The following is an 18017-nucleotide window of genomic DNA, read 5'->3' on the forward strand; positions in this document are numbered from 1 at the left end:
TGCAGTGCCATATTATTTAAATGAACCCCTTTCACCACCCGCGGATCCAGAATTGTCCTTTAGCCGCAGCTCAGCTGAGGCTGGGTTGAATAGCCCCTCTCCTGTCAGGAATGCTTTCGTCAAGAAGTGAGGCAGAGAATAAAGAAAAACACTGCATGGCTCCAAGAAAGAATATGGGATTTTGCATAACAAACAGCAATGCTTTCGGAAGGGAAAGAATATTTGGAAAGATTTGGCAGCATCCAAATACGAATCAAGGAACATGAAAGGAACTGCAGAATAGCTCAACCAGAGAAGTCAGCCATAGCAGAGCACTGGATGAACCAACCTGAATACAGTAATATTATTCAGGGACACAGAAATGCTGGACCACTCTCACAACCACATGTGAGACGACACAGAGAAGCCACTGAAAACCACACGCATGTGGGCAATTTCAACAGAAAGGAGGAAACCATGAAAATGAACAAAATCTGGCTACCAGTATTTAAAAAAAAAAACTAAAATCAGGACAGTAAATAAAGAACAACACTAAAAAAATGAAATTCCAGATAAGAAACAATCAAGGCCAGCTAACACTTCCCAACAAAGGATTCCCCCAGGCAGGAAGCAGCCAAGCTTTGAAACGGCTTTTCAATGCTAATCAATGTGATTAATTGCAACATTCACACTTGACTCAAACAGACGAGAGTTTTTTCTCCCACCCTGGACATCATTCCACAGATATATCAACCCCACTTGGATAGTTTCCAACAGACCTCACAACCTCTGAGGATGCCTGCCGTAGATGTGGGCGAAACGTCAGGAGAGAATGCTTCTGGAACATGGCCATACAGCATGGAAAATCCACAGCAACCCAGTGATTCCGACCATGAAAGCCCTCAACAACGCAATAATAATAAAAATTAAAATGATGATGATGATGATACAGTAGAGTCTCGCTTATCCAACGCTGGATACGCAAATATGTTGTATAATAAGGAGAGATTAAAGAAAAGCCTATTAAACGTCAAATTAGGTTATGACATTGGATAAGTGAGACTACTGTAATAATAATGATGATGATAAGGGTGGCATTTTTGCATGATGGGACTTATTCAGGATAGAATGGATGCAGTTTGACATCGCTGTGACTGCTATAGCTCAATGCTACAGAATACTGGGAGCTGTAGTTTTACAATGACTTGAGCCTTATCTACCAAATGACAACTCCCAGGAGGGCATAGCATTGAGACATAAAAGGGTGTGTTTACATTATAGAATAAATGCAGTCTGACCCCACTTTAAGTAGCATGGCTCAAAGTTCTGGAGTTACAAGGTCTTGAGCCTTCTCCGTCCAAGAGTGCTGGTGGCTCACCAATCTACAAATCCCAATAATGCTAAAAATTCCCCTTGCAAAGAGGTTAGTTAGATTGGCCCCCTCCTCACTCTGCTTCTCAAAACAGACAAAAACCCTTTTTATTCCAAGCTCCTTTGGGCTTGTTTCCCTAGTGATCGTCAAGTGCAGGAAAGGAAATTGGGAAGAACTTTTTTTCCTCCCTTCTGTAAGAATTGTTTGACAGCAGCGTAGATTGCCTTGGAGGGTGGCAGACTCCCTTTCTTCGGAAATCTTTGAATCAGAGACCTTATGGGCATTCGTCAGGTGAGGGGTCAGTCTAGATGACCCTTGGGGAACCCTTCCAATTGTACTTCCAATTCTCCCGTCTCATCAAAATAAGGCATCTCATCTGTCTTTCGTGACAGATGGGGATATCGTAAGCTATCTGAAAACATTGGGGTTCATACCTTTGGCATGATATGTACTGTATATATGTGTATATATATCTATATATATAAAAGAGTGATGGCATCAGGGCAGCGGACAAAACAACAAAACTACAGGCCCCCCAACCTCGAAATTTGACAACACAATCCATCATTCACAGCTCTAGGTTGATACAAAAAAAAGAAAAGAAAAATAAAGTCCTAATTACAGGGGGAGGAATAATAGTTTTTATCCAATTGCTTCCAGTTTGAAGGCTAAGCTCCGCCCACTTGGTCTCCTAGCAACCTACTCAGTCCAGGGGACAGGCACAGTTAGGCCTCACTTAGGCCTCTTCCACTGATTATCAGATTTCAACTGGATTATATGGCAGTGTAGACTCAAGGCCCTTCCACACAGCTATATAACCCATTTAGAATCTTGTATTATCTGCTTTGAACTGGATTATCTTGACTCCACAATGCCATATAATCCACTTCAGTGTGCATACTAAACATAAAGACAACCATACAACAGACATTCAATACCACCACTGCCGCAACAATTTCTCACCAACACCACCAGACAATGCCACAGCAACGCGTGGCTGGGCACAGCTAGTATGTATATAATATATGAAAGGGTAATAAAATTTTGGTCTAGGACAAAACAACAAAACTACCCATCCCAGAAACACTAAACTTGGCAGCACAACCCTTCATCCATGCCTCTACGTTCATACAACAAAAAGAAAAGAAAAATAAAGTCCTAATTAGAGGGAGATGAATAATTGTTTTTATCCAATTGCTGCCAGTTAGAAGGCTAAGCTCCGCCCACTTGGTCTCCTAGCAACCCACTCAGCCCAGGGGACAGGCAGAGTTAGGCCTCACTTAGGCCTCTTCCACACTGCCTATAAAATACAGATTATCTGATTTGAACTGGATTATATGGCAGTGTAAACTCAAGGCCCCTCCACACAGCTAAATTACCCATTTATATTATCTGCTTTTATACACCTGTGTAGGAGCCTCATATAATCCAGTTCTAAGCAGATAATATAAGATTATAAATATACAGTACAGTCTCACTTATCCAACATAAACAGGCCAGACACGACTGGACTTAATGTCATGGGAAAACCTTTACCCTTTACCTTAACTACCACCAATTTCCCATACCACTATACTTCGCCACAGCAATGTGTGGCCAGGCACAGCTTATTTATATATATATACCGTATATACTCGAGTATAAGCCGACCTGAATATAAGCCGAGGCACCTAATTTTACCACAAAAAACTGGGAAAACATTGACTCCAGTATAAGCCGAGATACCAATAAAATTACATTAATTGAGGCATCAGTAGTTTAAATGTTTTTGAATTTTTACATCATACTGTAATTTAAGATATGACTGTTCAACTCTGATTGAATCATTATTTTCATCTTCTTCGATGTAAATGTGCTTATGTATCCTTTTAATAATACAGTAGAGTCTCACTTATCCAAGCTAAATGGGCCAAGCGAATATCTTGGATAATAAGGAGGGATTAAGGAAAAGCATATTAAACATCAAATTAGGTTATGATTTTACAAATTAAGCACCAAAACATCATGTTATACAACAAATTTGACAGAAAAAGTAGTTCAATATGCAGTAATGTTATGTTGTAATTACTGTATTTACGAATTTAGCACCAAAATATCACGATGTATTGAAAACATTGACTACAAAAATGGCTTGGATAATCCAGAACCTTGGATAAGTGAGACTCTACTGTAATAGATTGAAATAATAAATGTAATAATAAAAAATAATAAATGTAATAATAAAAAAGGTTGTGGAACATGAACACGCAAAGATACTGTGGGACTTCCGAATCCAGACTGACAAAGTTCTGGAACACAACACACCAGACATCACAGTTGTGGAAAAGAAAAAGGTTTGGATCATTGATGTTGCCATCCCAGGTGACAGTCGCATTGACGAAAAACAACAGGAAAAACTCAGCCGCTCTCAGGACCTCAAGAATGAACTTCAAAGACTCTGGCAGAAACCAGTGCAGGTGGTCCCAGTGGTGATGGGCACTCTGGGTGCCATGCCAAAAAATCTCAGCCGGCATTTGGAAACAATAGACATTGACAAAATTACGATCTGCCAACTGCAAAAGGCCACCCTACTGGGCTCCGCAAGCATCATCCGAAAATACATCACACAGTCCTAGACACTTGGGAAGTGTTTGACTTGAGATTTTGTGATATGAAATCCAACATATCTATCTTGTTTGCTGTGTCATAAAATAATAATAATAATAATAATAATAATAATAATAAATGTAGTAAAATAATAAATGTATTAATAATAAAAATAGAGTGAAATAAATGTAAAGGTAACAACAATAATAGAGTAAAGTAATAAATGTAATAATAATTAATAGAGTAAAATAATAAATGTAACAATACCAATAATAATAGAGAAAAATAATAAATATACCATATATACTTGAGTATAAGCCGAACTGAATATAAGCCCACCAGGACCCTCACCCGAGTATAAGCCAAGGAGGGTTTTTTTTCAGTCCTAAAAAAGGGCTGAAAATCTAGGCTTATACTCGAGTATATACAGTATATATATATATGTGGAATAATAAGACATTCTAAAACCACCTCCTTGAATTTCCCCAAGGCGCACCGACCATTTTGACAGACAACCTCCTAAGATTTCTGGAGGTCGAAAGAGATGCAGCAACATCTTGAACCGGTAAATCAAATCCATACCACGCTCCCAAGGCGTTCGAACTAATAAAAGAGTCCACACCATGGCAATGCCCTCAAGAAAAGGGTCTCTCCGAGAACCTCACCTCTTAAATGCATCCAAACCTTGGCATGAGTTTCCCAAAGACTTCAGCACTGGGAACTCTAGCCTGTTGTTTGTGGAGGCCAGAGGCTGTCTGTGTGAACAAACATCCGTGACACATACACACATATAGATTTTCACTTTTATTATGTGTATAGATATGCTTGTATATATGTACACTATGCATAAGGTTGTGTGTGAACTGCAGCTCACATCATGCCTGGTTAATGCCCACAAACCATCAGTATTTAAAGTCTGTTTTTTTATTGTTATTAATTTTTGAGAAAAAGTTACAATTATATAAGCATATTCTATACATTTCCCTCTCTTTTATTTGCATTCATCCCTGTGCTCCCCTTCTCCAGAGCCATCTCTTCTTCCGAAGTCCCACCAAAAGTTCAATTCTTCCTTTGGAGGTAAATTCCCGTCTTCTTTTTCCAATAATTTTTCTAAAATTTTTCTCCAAATACTTTCAAAGTCATTTCCCCCCCATAATCCCTTCTTTACTTTTAAATTTGATGTTAGCTTGTCATTCAGTGCCATTCTCCAAACTTCTTTATACCATTCATCAATTTGTATTTTCATTTCTCCTTTCTAATATTTTGCAATTAGTAATCTAGCTGCTGTTAATAGTATGTCTATTAATTTCTTCCTTCTTATCTTTCTCATCCTCTTTTTTAATTAAAAGTAATATTTCCACTGGAGTCCTTCTAATTTTTATATTTATAATATTTTCTATTTCCCTTATAACCAATTCCCAAAAACCTTTTACATGTTTACAATCCCACCACATATCCATGTAGGTTCCAATTTCCTGGCTCCCCCACCAGCATTTTTCATTATTATTCTTATTCATAATGTTTAACCTTTTGGTGTTAAATACCACTTCCAAATTAGTTTATAATAATTTTCTTTTATTCTAATTGACATGTTTTTTAATTGTCTTGTTTTCCATATCACCTCCCATTCTTTTTCCGTTATCTTTGTTCCTACTTCATCCTCTTTGAAGTTTGTTATGTTGGACAAGTTTGGTCTAGATGCAGTACTATTAATAATAATAATAACAATGCCAGGGCATGTTCTTCTTCTTTGATTATTATTATTATTATTATTATTATTATTATTATTATTATTAATAATAATAATAATCAAAGAAGAACATGCCCTGGCAGAATATGTAAAGCAAAGTGAAGAACCTGCTTTGATTGAAGTCAAAAATCAGAAACTCCTCAAAGCACATCAGACAAAAAACCAGTACAAGAAAACCGCACTACAAACTAGAGCTGACAGCTGGCACAACAAAACATTGCATGGAAAGTTCCTTGACAAAATTGAAGGAAAAGCTGATAAGGAGAAGACCTGGCTCTGGCTCACGAATGGGACCCATTCCTTGCAGCCCAGGAGCAAGCCATCAGGACAAAGGCAATTCAGGCCAAGATCGAAAAATCAGCTGATGACCCAAAATGCAGACTTTGCAAGGAAGTTGACGAAACCATTGATCTTATCCTCAGCTGCTGTAAGAAAATCGCACAGACAGACTACAAACAGAGGCACAACTATGTGGCCCAAAGGATTCATTGGAACTTATGCCTCAAGTACCACCTCCCAGCAGCAAAGAACTGGTGGGATCACAAACCTGCAAAAGTATTGGAAAATGAGCACGCAAAGATACTGTGGGACTTCCGAATCCAGACTGACAAAGTTCTGGAACACAACACACCAGACATCACAGTTGTGGAAAAGAAAAAGGTTTGGATCATTGATGTCGCCATCCCAGGTGACAGTCGCATTGACGAAAAACAACAGGAAAAACTCAGCCGCTCTCAGGAGCTCAAGATTGAACTTCAAAGACTCTGGCAGAAACCAGTGCAGGTGGTCCCGGTGGTGATGGGCACACTGGGTACCGTGCCAAAAGATCTCAGCCGACATTTGGAAACAATAGACATTGACAAAATTATGATCTGCCAACTGCAAAAGGCCACCCGACTGAGACCTGCGCGCATCATCCGAAAATACATCACACAGTCCTAGACACTTGGGAAGTGTTCGACTTGTGATTTTGTGATACGAAATCCAGCATATCTATCTTGTTTGCTGTGTCATACAATAAAATAACAATAATATAACTTTATTTATAACCCACTTCCATCTCGTTAACTTGGTCTTAATTACGCCTATTACATTTTCATATATATAGATGTGTGTTGGTCCGTTTGTACCACAAGGGCTCCTCCATGCTTGATGGATCTGGACCAAACTTGGAACGCAGACCCTTCATCATCCAATTTAAATTCAATTGCAGGGTTTGGACTAATAAGGCCACTCCTATTGGGCCCAGACTTTCTCTCCGTGCCCATATTTCTGCCTGCGTTTTCACCCGTTTTGCCCACCCCACCGCTGTTCCCTGGCAAAGGGTTCAGGAAGTACCGGGCGCTTGAGTCTGAGCATTGCATGATCAATGGAGAGCCATTTCCCAATTCCCGATCCGAGCCTCGCAGGCCCAAGTCTGAAACAGCTACGCTCAGAGCAAGAGTGCAAATCAGCTTTCGCTCACCGTGGCTCCAAAATCCTCAAAGCTATAAATTAAATTAATAAAGGGACAAAGGCCCCCTTTGTGCCCTTCCAAAGCCTGGAGGATTTTACAAATAATAAGACTGGAAAGTGATTTATGCTCCCAGATTAAACGCAGGGTTGGCACGTCCCGTCCTTCCAAAGAGCACCACACTCCTCTTAACCCCTTCGGTTGCAGAAGCGTTCTCGTGCCCACCCTTGTTTTTCAAACAATAATAATCCGCCCAAAGCAGTTGCAATTCACAAAAGCGGAGGCAGGATTAACAACGGCACATGTGAGGCTGCAAAAGGACGGGAGACAAATACACGTGAAATGGGGTTTGTTTCTGTAGACAACTCGGTACGTTTGGCCAAGACACCAGCCGGGAAAATAAAATGTTCTGTTTCGGGGCATTGCGAGTATTATGTTTAATTTCCAAGGAGAGGGAACAAGTGCTTGCAAAACACCCGAGGAAAGTTGAGCGTGAGTTCGTTCTGCAACAAATCTCGCTCTGCTCCCACAAGAATCAGACAGATTTTCTACCACCCACAGCTCTCCTCTCCTACTCCAGTCCATCAATATGTTAAGAGACGGCTCTGCCACCTACGATCCTCTTGATGGATGTGCCAATCGGGCACCTGACAGCCCTCTCCTGCCCCTTTGCCAGCTTCGTGTGTCCTCCCCGTCGCTTGACCCCTTCGCGTAATTGTTAATTAACAGATTCCTCTTCCCTTTCTATCCCCCGCTGCGGTTGCCAACTGCGCAATGAAGAGTCCCGGAAAATCTCCACCCTATAAGGAAGAATGGAAATAACAGAGTCCCTTTTAAAAAGTCATCTTCGGGGAAAGTAGAAACTTGGGAGATGACGTCCACATTGACGCACACCTAGGCCTCCATCTCACTGCTACTGCGATCCTGGGAGGAGATACTATGCACTTTGCCCCCCCAAAAGAGTCCTGCAGTAAATAAGCACCAAGGCCAAAACAACCAAAGGGAGGCTGTCCTATTTTGGGCATATCCTGAAAAGTCCAAGGTCTTTTGTCATTAGAAACGGTAATAGTGCTTAGTAAGGTGGAAGCCAGTAGTGGAAAATGTGGATGGATTTGTTCAAGGAAGACATGACTGGCACAAGTCTGTCAGGCCTGAAAGGGTGGTTCAGAAGACTCTCATTCATGATAGCATGACTTGGAAGACTCTCATTCATGACAGCATGACTTGGAAGACTCTCATTCATGACAGCATGACTTGGAAGACTCTCATTCATGACAGCATGACTTGGAAGACTCTCATTCATGACAGCATGACTTGGAAGACTCTCATTCATGGAACTGCTATACATCAAAGTTACATTCATGGCATTGCCATGATAGGGTGGCTTGGAAGACTCTCATTCATGGCATTGCCAGTCAAAGTCTCATTCAGGGCATAGCTATAAGTACATGACAGGATGACTTGGAAGACTTCCATTCATGGCACTGCCATACATCAAAGCTACATTCATGGCATTGCCATAGGTTCATGATAGGGTGACTTGGAAGACTCTCATTCATGGCATTGTTATAAGTGCATGATAGCATGACTTGGAAGATTCTCATTCATGATAGCAAGATTTAGAAGACTCTCATTCATGGCATTGCCATAGGTTCATGAAAGGGTGACTTTGAAGACTCTCATTCATGGCATTGTTATAAGTTCATGACAGCATGACTTGGATGACTCTCCTTCATGGCATTGCCATAAATCCATGATAACATGACTTGGAGGACTCTCATTCATGACATTACCATAAGTTCATGATAGGGTAACTTGGAAGACTCTCCTTCATGGCAATGCCGTAAGTCAAACTCTCATTTTTAGAATTGCCATAACTTCTCAATAAGGTGACTTGAATGACTCTCATTTATTGCATTGCCATTAGCCATTAACAGCAATGTTTTGGACATATTGTTAGTGCTATTATTAGTCCTATCTGCAGCAGAACTGACCAAGTTTAATTATGTTTCTGGAGATCGCTTTTTCTCCAGCAATGAAGGACCTAGACAAGATCCTGATGGGTCAAAATACATCATTGAATACTAAAGTTAGGATGACAACGTCTATCTATGGTGAAGAAAGATGGATTGTAAAGAGAGGGAGAAATACAACTCATTTGAACTTACTGTGGTAATGAAGGAGTTCTACTAAGATCCAAATAAATGAGCTCTAAAGCAAATCATGCCCAAACTCTTCCTTGAAGCTAAGATTATTAAACTGTCATGCTTTGACCACATTATCAGAAGATAGGGTTTACTAGAACAGGCAATCATGCTGGGTAAGGTCTTCCATCCAAGTATCAACTAGGCTTGGCCCTGCTTAGCTTCCAAAATGAGAGGTAATCTGGTGCCATGGGGGAATTTAAGCTTGTCTAACTCATACCAGGTGGAAAAGTGTATCGTATCTCAAGAGCCAACAGACGGCAGAATGTGTGGTCAAGTGGGTGACTCTATCTATGGCTTCGTTGTTGAGTTGATTTACGTTGGTGGTGTAGATCCACCCTTGGGACCCACGCCATTCCACCAAATGTATACAGAGAGAACGAATGTGTAGAGAGCAAACAAGCTTGCCCCGTTCGCCACAGAGGAGCCTGTGTGGAGTCTCACACTCTTTTTTCGGCCTTGGTGAAGAGGAGACGTCCAAGTAAAATAATCATCACCCAGAAGGACGTTGGCGCTCCATCCGTCACCCGTTTAACCGTCCATACCCTGAATTAGTTCCTTTGGGGAGGTGCGGACTTGGACTGTGATTAAATAGAGAAGGTCCACTATGGAGCAAAACTGCTGCCAGTTTCCAATTTGGACCATCCTAGAAGAGAAAGGAGCTGGCAAAACTATATCTGAGTCTTCCTTGCCTAAGAAAATCCTAGGAAATTCATAGGGTCACCATATGTCAACAGAAGACATGTAACTGTTTGCTCTTGGAAGTTAAGCAGAGTCCAGCCTGTTTAGGACTTGGATGGGGACCACCAATGACTAATAGGACTATGGACTATATTTCAGAGGAAGGAACCAGGAAATACACTTCTGGGTTTTCCTTGTCCAAGAAAGCCCTAGGATATTCATGGGGTTGCCATAGGTCAACAGGCAACTTGAAGACCCAAAGCCCTTGAGCCCTTTCCCCCAGATGTTGCATTGATGATATATACATATATGATGTCCAGAGACAGATGGATGGAGAAATATATACATAGATAGATAGGAAGATAGGTAGATAGGTAGGGAGATAGGTCGACAGGTAGATAGGTAGATAGGAAGATAGGTAGATAGGCAGATAGGAAGATAGGTAGATAGGCAGATAGGAAGATAGGTAGATAGATAGATAGATAGATAGATAGATAGATAGATAGATAGATAGATAGATAGGAAGATAGATAGATAGGAAGATAGGTAGGGAGATAGGTCGACAGGTAGATAGGTAGATAGGAAGACAGGTAGATAGATAGGAAGATAGGTAGATAGGCAGATAGGAAGATAGATAGATAGATAGATAGATAGATAGATAGATAGATAGATAGATAGATAGATAGGAAGATAGGTAGGGAGATAGGTAGGGAGATAGGTTGACAGGTAGATAGGCAGATAGGCAGACAGGTAGATAGGCAGATAGGAAGATAGGTAGATAGAAAGACAGGTAGGTAGGTAGGTAGGTAGAGGAATAAATGGCCCCAGAATGGCCCCAGCAGCTCCAGGCTAGATGTGGCTCTTTCCATTCCACACTTGTTTTGCACATTACTCCATGGGCTCAAAACCTCTTCGAAGGGTCACCATGGAGAGCCAGTGAGTTGACTACAAGCATTAACCTGATTCGAAAGGAGAAAGAGAACACAGAAGGAAGGAGTGCTGCAAGAGAGCCGCAGAGGACTCTGGGTGGTCTCCAAAGACAGGGTCCAGAAGGGAAGCCGAAACTCGATCGCTTCGCAGGAAGCTTTTCCGAGACTCCATACCAATCCCCCCTCCCGCCCTCGCCTCCGAAAACTAAAAAAGAATCCAAAAACCGAGAGTCATGTTACCCCAGCAAATCCAAACTGGCACATTACCAATGCATGAAGTCTCGGTGATTGACAGGCACGCCTCTGGATGTCAAGTGCGGAAGGGAGAATGTTCTCTCTCCCCAAGAAAGGGAAAAACTCCGGGGATTTGCGCAGAGAGCGGCGTGTCCTGCGGGAGTCTTCCAGAGAGGATTTGGAAAGAAAATGACAAAGGAATGGAAGTCAAATGGAACAGGAGGAAAGGGGAGCCGGGGGCTGGAGCTGAGCTTTCTTGCTTCCACCACGGAGCCAAGGCATTTCACTCCAGTTTGAAAGCAGGGATTTGAGAAGCAGATTGACCTGAAGGCAATGGATCCCTTCTGAATCTTGGAAGCAAAGCAGGGCCAGTTCTGGTTAGTGCATAGATGGGAGATTAGATGGTTGGACAAGAAGGCCCTTCCATCTATATCTATCCACATTAAGGGCTGCCAAGTGGTTATGTCATGGTTAGTCTGCCAGCTAAAGAATGTAATCTTTCGGTCCCATCTCCAGGAGAGAAACTTTGGTGATGGTTTCCCAGTTTGGCCCAGTTAGGCTTTGGAGAAGAGCTCCCCTGCAACCAATGAGGAGTGCAGAAGGCTCCCCGCCTCCTTGCTTTGTGCAAAAGCCTGGCTTATGATGGGAATCCTGCATCATCACTAGACCATCACATTCCCCCCTCCAAAACCAGCCCCAGACTCTCTAGCCCTGTTTGTTCCTCTCCGAATGCAACCCAACAATGGGAATTGTCAGCCACTGCCTTATTATTGTGGCCTGAATCCAAAGGAGAGCACTTGTTGAATGGTAACAAGATACTTCTGCAAATCCCATTCCTTCCATGAGTCAGTCAAAGCAATCTGGTTTGGCCTATCATCATCATCATCACCATAATCATCACCATCATAATCATCACTATCACCATCAGCACCACCACCAATATCACTATTATCATCATCAACATAATCATCATTATCACCACCATCAATAGCACCATCAACACCACCACTATCACTATCATCACTATCACCATCATCATCATCATCACTATCATTATCTTCACTATCACTATCATCATCATCATCACCATCATAATAATCACTATCATGATCTCTATCATCATCACCATAATCATCACTATCACCATCACCATCATCATTATCACTATCACCACCATCACTATCACCATCAGCACCACCACTATCACTATCACCATCACCATCATCATTATCACTATCACCACCATCACTATCACCATCAGCACCACCACTATCACTATCACCATCATCACTATCTTCATCACCATAATCATCATTATCACTACCATCACTAGCACCATCAGCACCACCACCATCATCATCATCATCATTATCATCATCATAATCACTATCATGATCTCTATCATCATCACCATAATCATCACTATCACCATCACTATTACCATCATCATTATCACTATCACCACCACTATCACCATGACGATCATCATCACCACTAACACCATCACCATAATCATCATAATAATCATCATTATCACTATCACTACCATCACTATCACCATCTTCACCATAATCATCATTATCACCATCACCATCTTTACCATAATCATCATTATCACCATCACCATCTTTACCATAATCATCATTATCACCATCATCACTATCAACATCATGATCATCACCATCACTATTATCATCACCACTAACACCATCACCATAATCATCATTATCAACATCATCACTATCATCACTATCACCATCATCTTCATCATCATAATCATCACTATCACCATCATTACTATCAACATCCCCATCATCATCATCATCATCATCATCATCATCACTATTGCTACCAACAGCATCACCATTATCATCATCACGGCTGAGTCTCCCTTCTCTGAAATGCTTGGAGCTAGATGTGATTTGGATTTTGTTTTTCCCCCGTCCATATTTTACAATACTTGCATATACATAAGAGATATCTTGGAGGCGCAACATTCATTTATGTTTCATTTGTCCGCATTGCCTGAAGGCCCTTTTATACACCATATATTTAATAATGCTGAGCACAAAACAAAGTTAGGGTACACTGAAACATTAGAAAGCAAAGGTGTCACTCTCTCAGCCATAAATGGGAACACGCTGGAGTCTTTGGGGTTTTGGAATACCTGTATTTGCATATACATTATTATTATTATTATTATTATTATTATTATTATTATTATTATTATTAGGGAAGAATAACATTTCAATCTGGCCTAGGTTAATATAGCAAAGCTCACCTCGTAATGGTAGTTCATGCAGGTCAGAGCTCTCCAGCAGCGGTCGCCTCGGATTTTGATCAAGCCCTGTCCAAAAAGGAAAAACAGCTATGATTTTGCATCAAAATCCCAGGATGTTTTGTTGTCTGTCAAAGACCCGGAGCGGATTCGCTGCCCCACTGGAATGGAAGCAACCCGTTTCCCCAACTAGTGCAGCCCTATGGGGATTTTGGATCCTGTAATCCAAAAGGATGCCTTTCAAAGTCAGCCAGGTGAGAAGTCAAAATCGAACAGCGAACAAGGAAAGAATAGAGGGGGAGATATTACAGATCAGAATAATAATAATAATAATAATAATAATAATAATAATAATAATAATAATAATAAAAACTTTATTTATACCCTGCCACCATCTCCCCAACGGGGACTCGGGGCGGCTAACATGGAGCCATGCCCAGAGCAGTACAATATAATAAAATATAAAAACAGCATATCATAGCACAATTAAAAGTAATACAATAGATGATAATAGACATTAAATCAAGAAATCAAAGAAAGAGTAAAACAAGGGCAGGCCGCATGGACACAAAGATAAAACTCGGAGTGAGAGGGACAGGGGGTGCTCCACTGTGGACAGGGACACATGAAAGTGGGGCAATCTAGAGGATAGATGTTGAGTGGGGAGTAACACAGAAATATATAACAGAAATTACTCACCGAAAGCACAGCGGAAGAGCCATGTTTTCAAGTCTTTCCTAAAAGCTAACAGAGTGGGAGCTTGCCTAATTTCAGTAGGTAGTGAGTTCCACAATCGGGGGGCCACAGCAGAAAAGGCCCTCTCCCTTGTACTCACAAGGCGGGCCTGGGAAATAGACAGTGGTGATAAAAGGGCCTCCCCGGATGATCGCAAAGATCGGGCAGGTTTATGGAAGGAGATACGGTCACGGAGATAGGTGGGTCCCAAACCGTTTAGGGCTTTATAGATGATGGTCTGCACCTTGAATTGGGACCGGAAGATGAACGGCAGCCAGTGGAGCTCCTTAAACAAGGGAGTGGATCTCTCCCTGTAACTTGCCCCCGTTATTAATCTGGCAGCTGAGCGTTGGACCAATTGTAATTTCCGGGCCGTCTTCAAGGGAAGCCCCACGTAGAGCGCATTACAGTAGTCCAGTGTAGAGGTAACTAGGGCATGGACCACCGTGATCAAGTCAGACTTCACGAGGTATGGTCGTTTGAGTTGTGCGAAAGCCCTCCCAGCCACCGCCGACATCTGAGCCTCAAGCGTCAACGCTGAATCCAGGAGGACCCCCAAACTGCGGACCTGTGATTTCAGGGGGAGTGCAACCCCGTCCAGCACAGGTTGCCACCCAATACCCCGATCCGACGCACGACTGACTCTGTCTTGTCGGGATTGATCCTCAGCTTGTTCCTCCTCATCCAGTCCGCCACAGCGGCCAGGCACTGGTTCAGCATCCGAGGGGCTTCCTTGGAATCAGATGGAAACGAGTAGTGGATTTGCGTGTCATCTGCGTAGAAATGGCAACGCCCTCCAAAACTCCGGATGACCTCTCCCAGTGGTTTCATGTAGATGTTAAATAGCATGGGGGATAAGATAGACCCCTGCGGAACCCCACAGGTCAATGCCCAGGGGTCCGAGCAGGTGTCCCCCAGCTTCACCATCTGGGAACGACCCTCCAGGAAGGACTGGAGCCACTGCAGAACCGTGCCACCGAGCCCCATCCCAGAGAGCCGCCCCAGAAGGATACCATGGTCGATGGTATCGAAAGCCGCTGAGATGTCCAAGAGAACCAGGAGGGTCACACTCCCCCTGTCCAGCTCCCTGCGGAGGTCATCCACCAAGGCGACCAGAGCCCTCTCGGTACTGTGCCCAGGCCTGAAGCCAGACTGCGAGCAGTCCAGAAAATTGGTGTCATCGAGAAACCCCTGGAGCTGCGTGGCAACCACCCGCTCCAGAACCTTGCCCAAAAATGGGAGGTTGGAGATTGGTCTGTAATTGTCACAAACCGAAGGGTCTAACGAGGTCTTTTTTAGTAGCGGTTTTACCACCGCTTGCTTAAAACAGGATGGAAATGACCCCTGACCCAAGGAGGCATTTATAATAGCCATAAACCAACCCAACAACCCATCTTTGGTCAGTTTAACCAGCCAAGAGGGACAAGGATCCAGAGCGCAAGTGGTCGCCCTGACAGACCCAAGAATCCCCTCCACGTCATCAGGAAGAACAAGCCGGAAAGAATCCCACAAGATCAAACAGACAGGTGCCTCGGTTACCTCCGCTGAAACCACAGTTAAGCTGGAGTCCAACTCACGACGTATCTGAGCAACTCTGCCTGCGAAATGGTGCGCGAACTCGCTGCACCGAGTTGCCAAGTCATCGGGAAGCCCCTGGGTCTCAGGAGGCCGCAGGAGCTCCCCTACAACTCGGAACAACTCCGATGGCCTGTTGGCTGCAGACGCTATGCGGGCAGTCATGAAAGCTTTCCTGGCTGCTCGCAGAGCCACGGAGTAAGCCTTAATAGCGGCTTTAGCCCGTGCTTGGTCGGACACATCCTGAGATTTCCTCCAGATGCACTCTAGTCCCCTCCTCGTACGCTTCATCACAGCCAGCTCCTCAGTGAACCAAGGAGTTGACGTGACTCTACGCAGCGAAAGGGGACGTTCGGGAGCGATCGTGTCCAGTGCCCTTGCTAGCTCACTATTATAGCGATCAGCCAGGACATCGACAGGATCGCCAGTCTCCAGAACAGGAAGATTCCCAAGAGACCTCAAGAGTCCATCCGGATCCATCAGCCTCCTGAGGCGGACCATCTTAGTGGGTCCACCACCCCTGCTGAGGTTAGAGGCCATGGTGAAACTTAAACAGATCAGATGATGGTCAGACCATGACAATGGAAGGATATTTTGTTCTTCCACTCTGACTGTCCCACCGTCCACAATGAAGACAAGGTCCAGCGTGTGTCCCGCCTGATGTGTGGGCCCAGATATAACTTGAGTCAGCCCCATGGTCGTCATGGCAACCATGAAATCCTGAGCTGCACCTGTTAATGTGGTCTCGGCATGGATGTTAAAGTCTCCCAAAACTATGAGTTGTTGGGAGACCAAGGCCGCATTAGAGACCACTTCTGCTAGCTCAGACAGGGAGACTGCTGGGTCGCGGGGTGGACGGTACACCAACAGAATCCCCAGGCTGTCTCGGGCTCCCACCTTCAGCAGGACACATTCAAACCTCGTAGATTGCGGAACGGTGCATCTGATCAGGGCGATGGACTGCCGAAAGATCACCGCGACTCCTCCTCCCCGCCCCCCAACCCTGGCCTGTTGATGCACCCCGAAACCCGGTGGACACAGCTGGGTGAGATTCACCCCACCCAGCTCATCCAACCATGTCTCGGTAATACATGCCAGATCCGCCCCCTCATCCAGGATCAAATCCTGGATGATAGCTGTCTTACCATTGACGGATCTGGCATTCAGAAGCAGGACCTTAAGGCTGGGGGGTCTGTCCTGAAGACTACCACACCTATTCCTCTCCAGGGTTGCAAGGACTCTGTTGTGCTTCTCCCTGGGTCGTTGGTGACCGTTCTTCCTTCTCCCCCACACCACCTCAATGGGGTCCCACCCGTGAGAACCCTCTTCCTCCTGAGGGATTGGCTGATTGAAATTGCCATCTGAGGGGGATAGTCAGCTGTCCTGGGATGGAAAGCCTCCAAGTGCACTTGATTGTTTAAAGGAGAGGCTTATCTCCGCTGGTATGAGAGAAGAGGAGTCATCTAATATGATAATATCATCTAACGTGGGAGGGGGACTAGGCACAACTGATGACTGATGGCAGGGCTGGGGGGTAGAACAGACATGGCTTGAAGTTGGGGACTCTTGTATATCGCGATTCAGCCCGATGTCTAAAGGGCGAATCAATGGGTCTACTAATACCCTCTTAAGAATGATGCCCCACTGTTGGAGTTTAGGCCCGTACAAAAACAGTTCTTCCAGTAACATTCTATCTTCCAGCCCAATAAGAAGACATAAGGAGCGGTTCCAGGATTGATAGTCTCTGTGAAGCCAGTCAATGGTTTTGATCTTCACTTCCGACCGGCTTAAAGAAAGAATTTGTGAGAGAGATATCTGGACCGCTCGCTTAGATGTCCATCTGCCTCTATTCAGTAAAGAGTCTGAAACTTCCACTGCTACCTTGTTGGTTCGCAACAGATTGCAGGAAGTATCCCGAGATTGTCCAAACAGTTCTGGGGACAGCGTGTTGTTTGTCCTCTGAGAGACTCTATTAATTTCCTTTCAGGCAACCCTCCCCTGACCCTCTTTCCCAGATAACAACCCATCCCCATCCCTGGCCACATCCAAATCTGACCTATTAACTACCTTCTGCTCCTCAAGCTTTATTCTTCCATGGCCTTCCAGAGCATTTAATTCCTCATTAATGTTAGTAGAACTGGTTGGTACAGTTGTTATAGTGTCTATAGGAGAAGGATTTTTCACAATCAGGGAAATTCCCTTAAAAAGATGATCAATTTTCTTGTTCAGTGTCTCCAGTTG

The 18017-nt window shown here is 43.6% G+C and overlaps 1 protein-coding gene across 3 annotated transcripts in view; it reads right to left on the reverse strand.

Annotated features, from left to right (window-relative positions):
- lmf1 (lipase maturation factor 1) overlaps positions 1–18017 on the reverse strand; it is a 120044-nt gene that overhangs the window by 68623 nt on the left and 33404 nt on the right. For all 3 annotated transcript variants that reach the window (XM_062964711.1, XM_062964710.1, XM_062964709.1), the window contains one exon: positions 13470–13535. In XM_062964711.1, coding sequence (XP_062820781.1) covers positions 13470–13535 — 66 coding nt within the window. The remainder of the gene's footprint in view (positions 1–13469; positions 13536–18017) is intronic.

The sequence above is a fragment of the Anolis carolinensis genome, unplaced genomic scaffold (assembly GCF_035594765.1).
Source record: "Anolis carolinensis isolate JA03-04 unplaced genomic scaffold, rAnoCar3.1.pri scaffold_13, whole genome shotgun sequence".
NCBI lineage: Eukaryota > Metazoa > Chordata > Lepidosauria > Squamata > Dactyloidae > Anolis > Anolis carolinensis.